Raw genomic sequence first — 15,772 nt, forward strand, 5'->3', positions numbered from 1 at the left:
ATAGAAATACCTGATGAAGTTTTGTATCCCAGAAGGGGAGACTGCAGTGAGTAGGAACAGGAGAGCCTGAGGGCCTGGACTTTAAGGTTGTCATGTGAAATGGAACGGATAGATACTAGAGTTTTGTATTTTTTTTATTCTCATCAAGGACATTTTTCATTGCTTTTGGAGGGCCTGAGTGGGGGGGGGGGGAAAGAGAGAGAGAGAGAAACATACATCAGTGCGAGAGAGAAACATCCATCAATCGTCTTCTCATATGCACTGACTGCGAATTGAACCCGTCACCCTTCTGTCTACAGGATGACACTCCAACCAACTGAACCATACCAGCCAGGGCAGATAGTAAGAGATTTGTGTGTGTGTGTGGTTTAGAGGTTATTTTGAGAATTGTTAACAATTTAAACTATTAGCTAAAAAATTATCCGAAAAATTGAATAATCTAATGAAACTAGTGTCATTGAGGCGATGCTTAATTTTCCAAGCTTTTGCTTTTATTATATATGTGCCCTTAGAATCACCACTGTAGTTCCAAATTCACTTATTTTAGTTCTTATTTGTGAAGCTTCCTCTGAATAACCCATAGGACAATGACTCCCCTAAAGCCTATTTCTATATTTTAGACAACATCACAACTTTCAAGCATCAGCTTTAGACTGATACTGAAAAATAAAACATTTCAATTTTTCTTGTTTGGGAATTCAAAGTACTTTAATATGATTGAATGATGTTTGCTTTCTTCCAGATAACCGCTTGGTTCTCATAAGTTCATAAGCATTTTGTGAATTAAAAGAACATTAAAAACAGTGGCCTTCAGGTTGATTATCATTAAATATATAAAATAGCAGCAGGTTGGTTTTGAAACTTTGCTTATATTTCTTTTATAACCTGGAAGTTAAATTTATTAGCAAGCTACTAGCTAAAAAAAGGAATACTACTAGGTTACCTACATATTTTGTTCAGCTTTTCATGTCCTCAAGAATGCTGAAAGTTTCTCAATGTAAAACAGGTAAACATCTGTTGATGTGGAAATCATTTTAGAAGTGGAGAGAAACAAATAAAGAAAAAAAGATTTTACTGTAGAAACTGCTATTTCTCTGCTGCTGATTTTTAAAATTACATCTCAGTCCCTGACTTTTCAGCAGAGGTACATCTAGACACACATTTTAACTTCCTTTGAGACATCTTAATTTTGATATCCTTCCAGTACCTTAGGATAATTATAAAATCAAATTGTTGAGGCTTCTTATTTCTACCACTAGGATATTTTGAGGAATATTTAGCACTGCCTCAATACTAAATTTAATTATTCACTAAATCTTTTAAAATCCAATTAGTTGATAATAACCATCTTTATTGCATATTTACACCATGGCAGGCATTGTGCTAAATGCCTTATACATATTAAGCTTCTCTAAATCCTTACAATTTTATGAAATAAGTATTATTTACCTTAATAGTTGTAGTATATGCCAATACACTAATAAATAACAGAACTGGGGCTTGTACCTTGGTTTCTACTTTTAAAACTACTTAATTACTGTGCTATACTCCTTCCCATAAAGTATGATTATGTGAATTTGCATGTTTAAAAAGTTTAAGTTTGTATTAAACATCTTAAGACCATCTCATATTTAACTGCATGGTTATAAATGTGAATGAAGCTTATCTGTAAATTTATACTTCTGTAATAATAGCAAGGTGGTTTACCCTATGCATTGCACTGCTAATAAAAGGTCTGGTTTGGCAAAAATCAGAGAGCAGTGTATACCAGTCATAAACCCAGAGTTGGAAGTGGTGTTCTAGGGACTTTGACGCCAGAAAGCGAAAACAACTTGCCTAAGAAATAAGACTCAAACCCAGACCAACGTAACTATCAGGGTCCAGGCTCAGCTTTGTAACAGAATCTTCAAGGTACAGTAAAATAAGATAAAGCTATTTCTCTCTTATATAATATTTTTTTAAAAAAGGTAGGTAGGTAGTTTTTGTCAGGCAGACAGTGCAGTTGCACGAAGTCATCTCGTGATCCAAACTGGTAGGTCCTCTAGGACAGCTCTGCCGTCTGGCTTCCCTTTCTGGGGTCAAAGAGGCTGCAGTAGTTATTGATGTTTCTCAGGTATCAGTGAAGGAGTAATGAGAGAAGAAGGAAATACTACTTGTACTTAACAAGATGAGCTACATAGACTTTGCACACACCAATTCCTCTTATATTCCTTTAACTTGAACTTTGTGATATGGCCACACTTGGATGCAAAGGAAGCTGGGAAATATATTCTTTGGCTAGGTGTATACCGCTGGACACACTGGCAGTTCTGTTAATTAAAAGGAAGGAAGGGAAAAGGACTCTCTAGGGAATAGTTTGCAGTCTTAGCCAGTCTTAGTTTGGTTTTCCATATGCACAGCTGTAGAGATTTTAGGATACAGTGATGAAGCCTTAAATGGTGTTTGATAACGATAGGGCTAAATGTAGAGCATATGCTAGATAATGAGTAAGAGATAAATTACAGATGTGCCAAGCAACAGGAGTGGTTCATTAGGCCACTGTACAATGTTTCTGTTTTCCTATAGTAAGGCTCTTTAGTTGACAAAACAAGATTATGGTGGGGGGATGTGGTGGGCTGGGGATTCAGGATTGGGAAATGTCCAAGAGTAAATCTAGAAGGTATGGGATCTGGAAAAATGTGGGTGGTGGTAAAGGAAGCATTGCTGTGTCAGGCTGCAGGGAATCCAGCTCAGCCAGAAGGCATTTGCAACTAAAACTCATCAACCAGAGGGCTTGAGTAACTGAAGGGACAGGGGAGTGTGGGAACTTTTATTCCACAACTGAACAGAAAGATTTTTTTGCTTTTGTTTTTTTTTAATGACACTGGGCATAGGGGACCACTTTTGTTTTTGTACTGCAAGCTCTATTCCCATGCCAGACAGGCAGATGTAGTACTTATTCTGTGAATACATTTTCTTTATTGCATTGAGTAGGGGTGCCCAAGACCACTCCCAGGTTTGGTGATTCAGTGGAATAACTCATAGGACTCAGGATATAGTCATATCCAGAGCTAAAATTTATTACTGTGAAGGGATACAAAGTTTGTACAAATCAGCAAAGGAGAGGCACATAGAGCAATGTTGAGGATACCAGGTGCCAACTTCCAAGTGTCCTTTCCTGGTGGATTCACACAGGATGCATTTAAATTCTCCAGCAGTGATGTGCTATTATAAGGGATTGTCAAGTAGTCTCTAAATTTTTACTTGGGATTGGTCACTCTGACTAGCATGTACCTAAATCCTAACTTCCAGAAGAAGAGCAGGTATTCAGCATAAAACACATTATTTATAGTTCAGTCATAGTAAGCTGCCCTCAGTTACTTAGGAAAAGTTTCATATCAGTGTAGGGAACTGTTTACCAGTCAGGTTCCCAGATGCCAGCCAGAGGCCAGTCTTGTAAGCAGACCTTTCTAAGGCTAGCAGCTTTAGGTCTGCACACTACTCTTTGGCTTTATTCGTGCTGTTTTTCTAGGTTTCTTGTAGAATAAGTGCCTTGTCCCCAAGTAGGCAAAGCCAGAAGTAATAGTTTATAGATGGCTTGCATGTATATTATCTGATTCTCCCAACAACCTGTGATTGAGGTTGGTAGAGGAGAGAAATTTTATTAACCATTTTATGGGTGAGCAAATAGACTTTTGAGGAAGGAGCTTAAATGATGTCCAAAGCTTAATAAAGGTTGGAGGCCAAACTGTAATTTAAAAAATATAATCATTAAAAAAAAAGTTGGCAGCCAGATTCTGTGAACTTCATGTATTTTAAATACTCTTCTAAAAAGATTTATTTCTTTAAATTTGATCAGCACTGAGAATGACAGTTAAAGGAAAGGGAGGCATTTAAAGTTAAATGTTCTGGTAGTTTCCCATAAAATCTCCCTAATTCTTAAGACTTGGGCCCCTCCTTCAAAATCTTGGGGAAGAGAGAAAAGAGGATTGTATAGTCAGTTTATATTATCTTTAGAATGATTATTTTTTTGAGGATTAAGAATTGGGAATACTAAATGCAGTACCCCCTTTAGTGTACCTCAGAATAAATATGAGCAAGTAGGTACTGAAAGAAATACTTTTTACTGCATTCTCATTAAAAACCCCACTAAAATTTTATATAGTGTTTTGTTAACATTAATCTGATCTCAAGAAATTTTGTCAGAGTTCATTAAAAAGTTAGTTTCGGGTTATTGACAAAATGTATTCTAGTGTCTAGTACTGCGGTTGACAGCTGTACACAAGCAAAGTATGGTCCTGTCCTCACAGGGCTTATGGTCCAATAAAAAATGGAAAAAGTAAATAGGCAATTACAACAATAATCTGTTAAGCACCACGGTGGAGAATGTCAGTTTAGGGTTCTCTTGTGGGGGGGAGAGATGCTGTGGAGGCACATGGAAGGGGGAACCTATTCCAGGTGTAGTGTGGGGGATCAGAGTGATAAGGAAGGCTTCTGGTGGATAGTAACATGTAAACTGAGACCTGAAAAATAAATCAGGCTAATAAGGGGAGAAAAGAAAAAAAAGTATGCCAGACCAAAGAAAAAACACAATGAAGGTTTGAAGTGAAAATTTTGTACTTAAAGAACTGATTGAAGTGGTATGAGCATGGGGTGGGAGAAGAGAATAGGCAAAAGCCAAGTCTATTAAAAAGTTAGACCTTTATCCTGAGAGCAGTGGGGCATTAACTAGGGATTTTTAGTAGGTGAGTGACATGTTGCAATTTCCCCCACTTTGGCTGCATGTGGAGAATACGTTGGAAGAAAGCAGGAGAGGCAGGGAGACTAAGCAGTGAGACACTATAGTAGCTCAGACTAGGATAGTGGTCTAACTCAAGACATTGAGGAGATAACATAAACAGGACTCAGTGACTTAGATTTTTGATATGAGCATCTAGGTGAATAGAGGCTTTAGTAGGTTGACATTAGAGAAATAAATGTCTAAGAAATTCAACCACTAGTTTTCCTGTTTTGGAACACTTCCTTCTGTTTTTTAGTTTTACGGTACTTGGCTGCTTTTTGAGCTAGTGTCCATCAAACATTCCTCTGGCTAGTTTTCTGTCCTGAAATGTTCACTGGAAAACAAGTCATGTTCTGCTGTAAGAATATGGTGAGTATCTAGGTGGGGTTTTTTTTCGGGGGGGGTTAATTCCTTAAAGGAGGGGGTGTCCGAAATCTGGGGGACTCAAAGAAGTGCTTATTGAAATGAATGTGAAGTTTTGCTACCAGACTAGAGCTATCGAAGCACATGTCTCCCATTTTCCAGTTATCAGTTTCATTTCCCAGGGGCCACTTCTTTTAACAGTTAACTGTGTATATTGTTTCTTATCTATCTTTCTCAAAAATGCCTGTATGTAATGCACATACAGGCATATTGATGTTTGTTTGCCTCCTCTCTGGTGGTGTACATACTGTTTTGAACCTTACTCTTCTTAAAGTAATAGTTACCTTAGAGCTCTTCATATACAGCCCTATCTCATCTTTTCAAAGGCTTGCACAGGATTCCACTCAATGAATGAACAAACTATCCCTTGATATCCATGGGGGATTGACTTTAGGATGGAAACCAAAAATATGTGGATGCCTAAAAGCCTAATATAAAATTGCGTACAGTTGGCCCTTCTACAGAGTCTCAGCCATGAATTCCCAGCTGTGGATGCAAAATATGTGGATACGGAGGGCCAGCTGGATGCAAAACACGTGGATATGGTGGGCCAACTATGCTGCAAGTTATCTTTCAGGTCTTCTGTTGGTAGGCATTTTGTTATTTCTAGTTTTTCCCCCTTTAATACATTTATTGCTGCAGTAAGCATGCTTATATTATACATGATCATATTAAACCTAGATTTGCATTACAGGTCTATCATGAATGATCTGTGCAATCTTAGATCTGTTAGACCTTGTAAAATCAATCAGTTTACTTTTGTGTTTGTATGTAGGCTTGTAATGTACACAATCAAAAATGGATTTAAAATAAAAAAGACTTTAGTTTTTAGAGCAGTTTTCAGTTCCTCCAAAAATTGAATAGAAGGTACAGAGATTTTCCATATACTTCTCCATACATGAGGATGGATTTTAAAAATTTCTGCCTAATGAATTGTGGAGAAACTGCTTAAACTATTATGGCACATATTTGTACAATATTTGTATATCGCAACAAGTACCAGGATTATTAGAGATAATTTAAAAGTAGTATAATTAAGAGAAAGTTTTTATAAATGAGACAAGAAGGCATTGCACTGGGATGAGACAGGTAACTCCAGTAGCATGTAAGTAATTCAGAAAATGTTTATTGAACTCTTGATATGTGTAGCCACTGTTTTATTTAAATTAAAAAAAATTCTCACACAAGGATATATTTATTGATTTTAGAGAGAGAGGAAGGGGGAAAGAAAAAGAAACATCGATGTGAGAGAGAAATATCAATCGGTTGCCTCCCATGTGCACCCTGAGCAGAGATTGAACCCTCAACCTAGGTATGAGCCCTGACTGGGGATCAAACCCACAGCTGTTTTGGTGTATGGAATGGTGCTCCAACCAACTGAGCCACCTGGCCAGGGCTTTTAAAGGTTTTTTTTTTTTTTTTTTTTTTTTTTAAATTTTAGAGTGAGAGAGAGGAAGGGAGAGAGAGAAAGACAGACAGACAGATGGACAGAAACAGAAATACAACAGTGACATGTTGTTCCACTTATGGATTCATTGGTTGATTCCTGTACGTGACCTGACCAGTGATCAAGCCCACAACCTTAGCATATTGGGATGATGCTTTAACCAACTGAGGTACCTGTCCAGAGCTGTAGCACACTTTTTAAAGTGTTATAGAGATGAAACACTGTCCCTGTACTAATCATAGTGATAGTCCTATTTTAGAGTTGAAGAATCAGAACTAGAGAAGTTAAGGCACTTTCCTAACACAGCCTAGTCAGTGTGTGGCTGAGTTGGGATCCAAGTTTGGCTGATTCAGAGGTTGTTTTATTTCTCTCATGTTGAATGTGGGGAATGATTTTTGGTCTTAATGTATTCTCTGTTAGGTTATAAACTAATAGCACATTGTATTAAGGCACTTGTGTTACTGTAGTTATTTCTAGCAGCATAATACATAGATGTACTCTTTGGTTTTTCTGGAAGAACATGCTGATAATATGTGAAAATACAAGCCCAGTGAAAGTATTTTAGAAGCAAGCTGAAAGGTCTATTTCATGAACCAACCAAGTAATATAACTTGGTAGTTTAACTGAAATTTATAAATTAAAAAATAATGTTTTATGTTAGGCATGTCCCTATGAATTCAACGTAAGAGTTAAGACTAGTGAGCCAGTTTACATATCAACTACTCTAGGTCCTGTGATTGTTAGGGATTGCTTTTTCCAGTTGCTTGTCATCTGAGTAGAAGACAAACTTTCTGTGGCTTCCAAGAATGTGTCTAAAAAGGCAGAGTTGGATCACAGGGAAATTGAGAAAAATAGGTATACTACTGTTTATTAGGTAAGCCTGAGTTCCTTATTGATGGGCTTGTTAGAGTTGGGTACTAGCCATGGTTGCCCAAGCACTGCACAGGACCAGCCCTTGCGGAGTTAAAGCACTTTTAAAAATAATTGGCATTCCTAGTCTGTACCAGCTGCCAGGACAGCACCTAGTTTACAGAACACTTGGATTGGTTTTCTTTAATAATATGTTTATAGTAGAAGAGATAAAGGAATTTAAAAGTAATCATAATTTACTTCTGGGATTTTTTTTTTTTTTTTTACAGGATGTTACTTGTGAAATGTTAAGACTGGATGGATAGAGGGAGTCTTTTGCAAAAACAGATTTTGTCATGGTCAATAGATCTCTTAAGGTTCTCATTTCCCCATGGCCCTGTAGCTAAAAGTAAGTCTTTTTGCATTGCAGCATGGAGAGGCTTTTATTTGCGTTAAGTCAGACTTCTTGGTATGTCACCTGACAGTCTTGTGGTTTCAGATGAATATAGTTCATTGCTATTCTTAACCTGGGTTGGCAGTTGTGCATAACTGGAGTTTTTAGGGACTTTGAAAAGTGGAATTGCTTAAGAGAAATAGAGATAACATTAACGTGTAGTGTTCAACTCAAGATGTTATTTTCAAATGCCATTAGCATCAAAATCAACTCAAATCTAGTTATAAATTTGGTGATGTTTGCTTTATAATATCCGAAATAAAAGTTGCTGAGGTTTTAGGTATACTTATTTTTATGAAAAGGTCATTAAAATTATGGTGATAAATTTTGGTTGTCTTGAGAATGTTTTAAGCAGGTGGTAATTAATATTTTAAAATACCTGATTTATGAATAGTATATATTAGTCCTTGATATATGTGTCTTTTTTTAATTAAATTGATCTCATTTATCACCTGATGAACCATGTTAGTTATATAATGCAACTATTTGTAAAGTTGACCTAATCATTCTTATTAGTTGATTTATAATTAGTTTTTTTAATTTTAAAAAATTTTTTATTGTATTTTTTTGCCATTACCATTTAGTCTGTTTATATTCCCCTCCCCCTGGTATATGTATGTCTTATTCTCTTTCTGTCATTCACTGCTCTTCTTTCTCATGTTTACATAGGAACACTAGATATTTGGAAAGCATGTGCTTTTTTAAACCTAATAAACACATTTATAAGTACAATTTAAATTAAAAACGACATTTATGAATTAGGTTATTGATCATGATCCAGTTTTTTATAGTTGATGTTTATAATTATACTGACATAGACCTGAATTTTTATGGTAGTATTTTTGATGTTCTGTGAACATCTTAACCTGTGCAGACTTCTTGTCAAGGTTGTTAAATATTCCTCACAGACTATGTCGCATTGATAAAATTATTTATCTGTCTTCCTGTTAGACTGTGAGCCTTCTCATGGTATAGTCATATTTTTCTTTTCATGCTTAATGAATGCTTTCAAGTCAGTGAACGAATACATAGATAAAGAATGTGACAACAGATACATTCCCAGCATTTGGCATTGTGCTTTGAGCATGGTAAATGTTTAATTAATCTCTGTTTTAATGAGATGTCTATAATATAAATACATGATTTGGTTATATAGCATGTTATTTTTTTCCCCTATATTACTCTCAGTGTAAAACATGAGGTACAATATACATAAAATGCAGATGTTTTAAGTGTATAATTTGATTAACTTTGGAAAACATATATACCTATTTAACTACAAACCAATAAAGATGTAGAACAGTTCAGTCCCTTCACAAAGTTCCTTCACATACCTTTCTAGTCCATTCACCTCACACATCTGCCCTGGCCAACCATTGTTTTGATTTCTATCACCATAGATTAGTTGTACCTGTTCTAGAACTGCATAAAAATGGAATTACCAATCTGAATGCTTTGTGTTTGGATGTTTTTACTCAACAATGTTTTGGAGATCACTTGTGATTTTGTGTGAACAGTAGTTCATTCCTTGTTATTTCTGAGTAGTATTTCAATGTAGGATGTGTCATGGTTTATTTATTTATTCTCCCATTGGTGATCATTTGGGGTATTCTTAATTTTTGCTACTATGAATAAAGCTGCAAAGAACATTTTTGTGCACGTCTTTGTAAATATACATTTTCATTTCTTTTGAATATGTACCTATGTGAAAAATTGTTGGGTCATGGCTACCAAATAGTTTTCCAATATGGTGGTACCCCTTTACACTCATACCAACAATGTATGGGAGTTCCAAGTGCTTTATATTCTTACCAACAGCTTGTGCTATTAGTCCTTTTAATTTTAACCAATTTAATGGTTGTGGAAGGGTTTTAATTTGCGTTTCTCTGATGATTAATACCGTTAGCATCTTTTCCATGTTCTTTGTTCATTCATCACTCATATATCTTCTTATGTGAAATGACCAAGTCTTCTGCCCATTTAAAAAAGGAATTGTTTATCTTACTGCTTTGTAAGAGTTCTTTTTATAAGTCCTTTGTCAGTTATATACATTACAAATATTCTTCCAGTTTATGGCTGGCCTTTAAAAAAAAACCTCTGTCTTTTCATGTGCACGTTTTAAATTTTGAAGGTCTAGTTTATCAATTTTTTTCTTTTATACTTAGTAACTTAGATGTCTCATTTAAGAAATCTTTGTGTGTCCTAAGTTGCATAGATACTTTCCTGTGTTTCTTTCTAAAAGCTTTATAATTTTAGCTTTTACATATTGTGTTACTTGGAAATGTGTAAACTTGGAAGAAAAGCATTCTAACTTTTTTGTTGTGATAAATTTCACATACTATAGAATTAACTCTTTTAAAGTGTGTACAATTAATTCAGTGTTTTGTTTTGTTTTTTAGAATGGTCACAAAGTTGTGCATCCCTCACCGCTTCCTAATTGCAGAACATTTTATCACCTCATAAAGAAAAGAAACCCTGTACACATTGCAGTCATCCCCCCTCTCATTCCCACTCTCCTCCCATCTTGGACAACCACTAATTTACCTTTTGTTACAGTGGATCTGGCTCTCTTGGGAAGGTCATATAAATGGAACCAGACAATATGTAGCCTTTTCTGTTTGGCTTCTTTCACTTATGGCAGCAGTCCCCAACCTCTGTGGCATATTATAGTTCACTCCGTGTACTCATGAAATGTTTATTTGGTTACACGTAGTTAACTTTATTTAGTTGACTTTACTTGGGGATATGTAGTTTTACTTATTTAATGTGTTTGGGACCAGGGTTTCAGAGATGAATAAACTTTGCCCTCAAGGAGCTTTCTTTCTAAAGTAATAAACAAGCATGTAAACAGACAAATTATACTACAATGTGGAAAATAGGATTAGCATTATAATCTAACGTAAATGTAATCTCAGAAGTCAGCAAGTAGCTCTACTGGAGGAATTAGTGGAGGCTTCGGAGGAGGTGACATTTGAGCTAGATATTTCGGAACAAATAGGAGTTTGCCAGGATGATTGAGGATATTTCAGGTAGAAGTTTATACCAAGGCCTGGAACTGGGCGTAGTCTGTTATGTCCTGACACCTTTGAGATGATCATCACCAGTGCTATATCACGGGTAATATAAGGCAGATCAGGGCCAGATTTTGAACATCTTTATATCTAAGCAAAGGAATTTGGATTTTATTCTTAGGGTGTCTTGGGATTTGGATGAATGAAATCGGAGTCTGCTTATTCAAGGTCTGTTGGAGGACCTCATGTACAGCAAAATCCAACTTTTTATTCTCTCTAGAAGTTTGTCCATATAGGCACTTAAAAAAGTGAATACACCATGCCCACTTCCACACTGTCCTCTTACTACCACCTCTGTCACAGTCTGCTGATTGCCTGTTTTGATTTACTTTATTTGCCACTTACCTGAAATTATCATGTTTGTTTATTTACTTAGCTACTGCTGTCTCTGCTTCCAGAGCAGGTTTTTTCTCATCTCACCCTAACCAATGTTTGGCACATATCTGTATTAAATGAATGAATGAACTGTTCTACCTCTTGTATCTTAAACTCTAGTGTTCTGCCCTGTGATAATACTCTCCTATTCCTTATCTCTCTCCCTCCCCGCAGTTTTCATGTTATTTCAGCACTTTGACCACACGGCCTCCATTTTCTTCAACTCAGGTGGCCTCAGCCTTCACTATCTTCCCTACCTAGCTTAGATTCCACTCTCCATCATTCCAGCTCTATTCTAGTCTATCTTCTCTATACCCCATCCCCACCCCTTTCCTTTTGTTCCATCTTCCTGTCCAAATCCTTACCTGGGCTCAGTCTGATCCAAATTCAAGTGCGTGAGTGTTTGCTGGAGAAAATGACCTGTTTAGTTTGTGGCTAGTACATAGTCACAGTTTTCAACCTCATGTAGACTTCCAGCATTGCCCAGATATCTTAGGTTTCTTAGTTAACACATTTTCTTTCTCACAACAAACACTGTTTACACTCTATTATTCTCATATTTTACAACCTTTTCTTTCTTTCTTTCTTTTTTTAAGATTTTATTTATTTATTCTTAGAGGGGAAGGGAAGGAGAAAGAGAAGCATTGATGTCTGAGAGAAACATTGGTTGCCTCTCACATGTTCCCCACCCAGGACTGACCCACAACCCAGGCAACATGCTCTGACTGGGAATCGAACCCATGACCTTTGACAGTGCCCAACCAACTGAGCCACACCAGTCTGGACAGCCTTTTCTTTATTTCTTTCCTTTCTACTTTACAAAGGAAATAGGGCTCTTGGACATGAATTCACCCAGTCTTCCTGTCTACAGATCTTTCTGTACTCATGTCCATCTTTACCTCCTTTCCCCCCATCCTAGTGTAGGGGCTTTCCTTCCTTCTGTTTGAGGCTAAACCATTCACCTGTGCTTTATATGCTGTCCTCCTCCACTCCATCAGAAGCTTCGCTTTATCAGTCACCATCTCCCTTCCACTTCACATTCTGTCATCAGTATGTAAACATGTTCAGATATGTCCTTTTAAATAACAAAATAGCTGTCATTCTACTTCATGATGCCTTTTCTTTCTCTCTTGATAGTTGTTTAAAACTGTATTTACATTCCTGTTCACTCCGTCCCCTGCATTCTGACCCCTGTACTCTTTACTCTTTAGAACTGTCCTTGTCACGATCATCAATGACTTCTTTGCATCTAAAGTTTTGGTGGATGGCTTTCAGTGACTGCCGTGACATTTCTTCCTCTAAAATGCTCTGTCTTGTTTTCCACAAGACCACTTTCCTGATTTTCATTTTTTTGTTGGTGACTTCTTTTAGTTTCCTTTGCATAAATCAAAGCATAGTTTAGTAAAAAACAGTTCAATGGGATGCAAATTAGTGTGGTATAGGGATGAATCTCTGTGGTTTAACTTGAATGTCTGGGAGGGTCTTTCATTAATTCTAACACGTGGACATTTGCTTAGGATTATACATGAGGAAAATTAAGATTATGTTTACTAGAGTTTGGGGTAAAGATTTTTTTTTTGTTTGTTTTTGCTTTTTTTTTTAATCCTCACCCCAGGATTTTTTTTTTTTTTTAATTGATTTTAGAGAGAGAGGAAGGGCGGGGGAGAGGAAGGAAGGAACATTGATGAGTTGCCTCCCATGTGCCCCCCGACTGGGGATCGAACCCGCAACCTAGGTACGTGCTCTGACCATTAATTGAACCTGCAGCCTTTTGGTGTACAGACAGCACTCCAACCAACTGAGCCACCTGGCAAGGGCAGGGATGGAGATGTTTTATGTTGCCAGGTACAAGATGTTTAACTTGCACTGATGGAGTTTTAAGTTTCAGGTTTTCTAAAGGAAGTGAAGAATCTAAACCAAGAGCTGTGACTGATGGATTGTGAGGAGCTGACCATTCAGCATAATATAACTAATGACAAACAGCTCCTGGAATGGCACTTCTCCCATTTCTTAGCAACTGCCCCTTCAGTTGTAGCATGTTCAGTTTACCAGACTAGTATTCATAGCTTATTGTTTTCTCTCTTTCCCTCTCCTCTCTCTCTCTCTCTCTCAATATTAATCTTTTAAATTTTGAAATAAATGCATTATAATACATAAAACAAATGCAGTGGCGTTTCTTTTTTTTTTTTTCTTATTGTAAAGTGAATATCTCTTAAGCGCTATGTAGTCACAATATAGAACATAGTGCCCCAGTTCACCTGGTATGTCCCTTTCTGGTTATACTTCGAGTCCCTCCCACTCCCCCCACCTTACTGCAGTAGGTAACCACTCTCCAAACTCTGAAGCCATCACTTCATTTTCCTTCCAGTTTTAAAAATTATGCAACCCTAGATAAAACTTAACTGATTTAAATCTTTGTATAAAGGAAAAAATACAGTAGCTCTGTGTGTGTATGTTTGTTTTCACTTATAGCTGATGCTTATTGTATAGTATTTCATAGCCTGAATATACCATAATATATTTACTTATTCTTTTATTGATGACCATTTAAACTGTTTGCAGTTTTCAACTCTTACGAAAAGTGCTGCTGTGAACATTCTTGTATAGTGTTAAACTTTTCTGGAATGGAATTGCTGGGGTCAACTGCAATTTTACTAGATTTTATTTGTTTAGCATATAATTTAAAAGACTGTCTTTAAAGAGATTGTGGCAATGTTTACTTACACCAGCTATATAGGAGAATTTGCACATTCGTGATTCGTTCATCACTTTTTTTAGTTTTATGATTAACTGCTGTTATTTAAACTGAAAACTGTTTTTGTTTTTGCATTTCCATATTACAGAAACAGTAACAAAACTATTTAAAAATAATGGCTTGCTTTTATGTCATGAGGGTCCATGCTGTGAAATCCATATGTATTTTTGTTAAATGTACTTACATATTTTTAAGTTAGCTGTTTTTAGGTTAATATGGGATGATACATATATTTTATATACACTGAGTGATACTTGCCATAACTTTTATTATTACTTTTTAATCTAAAGTGTCATAGCTGTATAAGTTTTTAGCCCTAAACTAAGTGGTTGTCTTTTATAAAAAGATCTACCATGTATTTTTTTTAGCAATAATACAACTTTGAGTTTTGTTATATAGGCTTTATTTGTAAAAAGTTACGTGGAATATTTATTTAAAACCTCTAATGGATTTTTACTTTTCTTTAAAGTTGGCCTTTGCCAGAGTTTGATCCAAGCCAGATTCGACTGATTGTATATCAAGACTGTGAAAGACGAGGGAGAAATGTCTTATTTGACTCCAGTGTTAAGAGAAAAAATGAGGACATATCAGTATCGGTGAGCATCATTATTGCCTTGGTTGAAATTTAATGTCAGATATTTTAACTCAAGAAAGTGAGTAAAATTTTAATTGTCCTGGTTGGTTTGTCAGTGTAAAATATCTTTGTCATGCTTTTATAATTCAGAGCCCTGATTTTTAGATTTTTTTTGAAGGAAAACACACCTTATTTGTCATCAGTCTAATCCCACAGAACATTTTAGTTTGATATTTATTTCCTTATGTAATTGTATTGAGAAATATAAATAGAGCTGTAGGGCTACTTACAGAGGATCTCGTCCAGACCTCTCACTGTAACAGTTGTGGGAAGTATGACCTAGAGACATGAAATTACTTGTCTAAAATTATTGGTCTGAAGGCACAAAGCAAGTTAAATTTGTAGCCCTTAGTCTATCTTATTTTCCCTACTCTACAGCGGTAGCAAGAGCATCTATTTTGTTCACTTTCAGTATCATACTTTGAAACATTTTATGGCTAGTTTAGCAGTAGTGTGTGGATATTCACTTGGTTCAGCCAAGAAAACCTAGGTGATTGTGGTTATCTTTGCTGCTACTATTGCCATTATACTTTCTGGTATAAAGAATCAGTTTTGCCTTGGCTGGTATGACTCAGTGGATTGAGTGCTGGCCTGTGAAAGGTCGCTGGTTGGATTCACAGTCAGGGCACATGCCTGGGTTGCAGGCCAGGGTCCCCTGTTGGGGGCGTGTGAGAGGTAGTTGATCCATGTATCTCTTGCACATTAATGTTACTCTCCTTTTTCTCCCTCCCTTCTCCTCTCTCTAAACAAAATTCAGGGGGTGGGGAGGAAGAAAAGAATCAGTCCTGAAGTCTGGAAATGGAATCCTGGAATTGTGTTTTCTTGCCCTTCCTAAACTGACAATTTTCACTAACATTTTAGTAAATAACTAAAAACAAAATACTTTAGGAAAGCCTTTACTACCAGTAGAATTGTCTGTTAAAGCAAACAAATATTTATTTTTTTGAGACTTGGGAGTTTGTAATTGAGGTTTTGTGTTCTTAGAAAAAAAAATTATATATTGGC

At 36.3% G+C, this 15,772-nt stretch overlaps 1 protein-coding gene across 2 annotated transcripts in view; it reads left to right on the forward strand.

The window, feature by feature from the left end:
* The window catches only part of FNIP1 (folliculin interacting protein 1), a 113,770-nt gene that overhangs the window by 23,914 nt on the left and 74,084 nt on the right, over nucleotides 1-15,772 (forward strand). For both annotated transcript variants that reach the window (XM_054568503.1, XM_054568504.1), the window contains exon 2: nucleotides 14,603-14,729. In XM_054568503.1, coding sequence (XP_054424478.1) covers nucleotides 14,603-14,729 — 127 coding nt within the window. The remainder of the gene's footprint in view (nucleotides 1-14,602; nucleotides 14,730-15,772) is intronic.

This window comes from Pteronotus mesoamericanus, unplaced genomic scaffold (assembly GCF_021234165.1).
Source record: "Pteronotus mesoamericanus isolate MK-2021 breed Mesoamerican mustached bat unplaced genomic scaffold, CSHL_Meso_final contig_2, whole genome shotgun sequence".
Classification (NCBI taxonomy): Eukaryota; Metazoa; Chordata; class Mammalia; order Chiroptera; family Mormoopidae; genus Pteronotus; species Pteronotus mesoamericanus.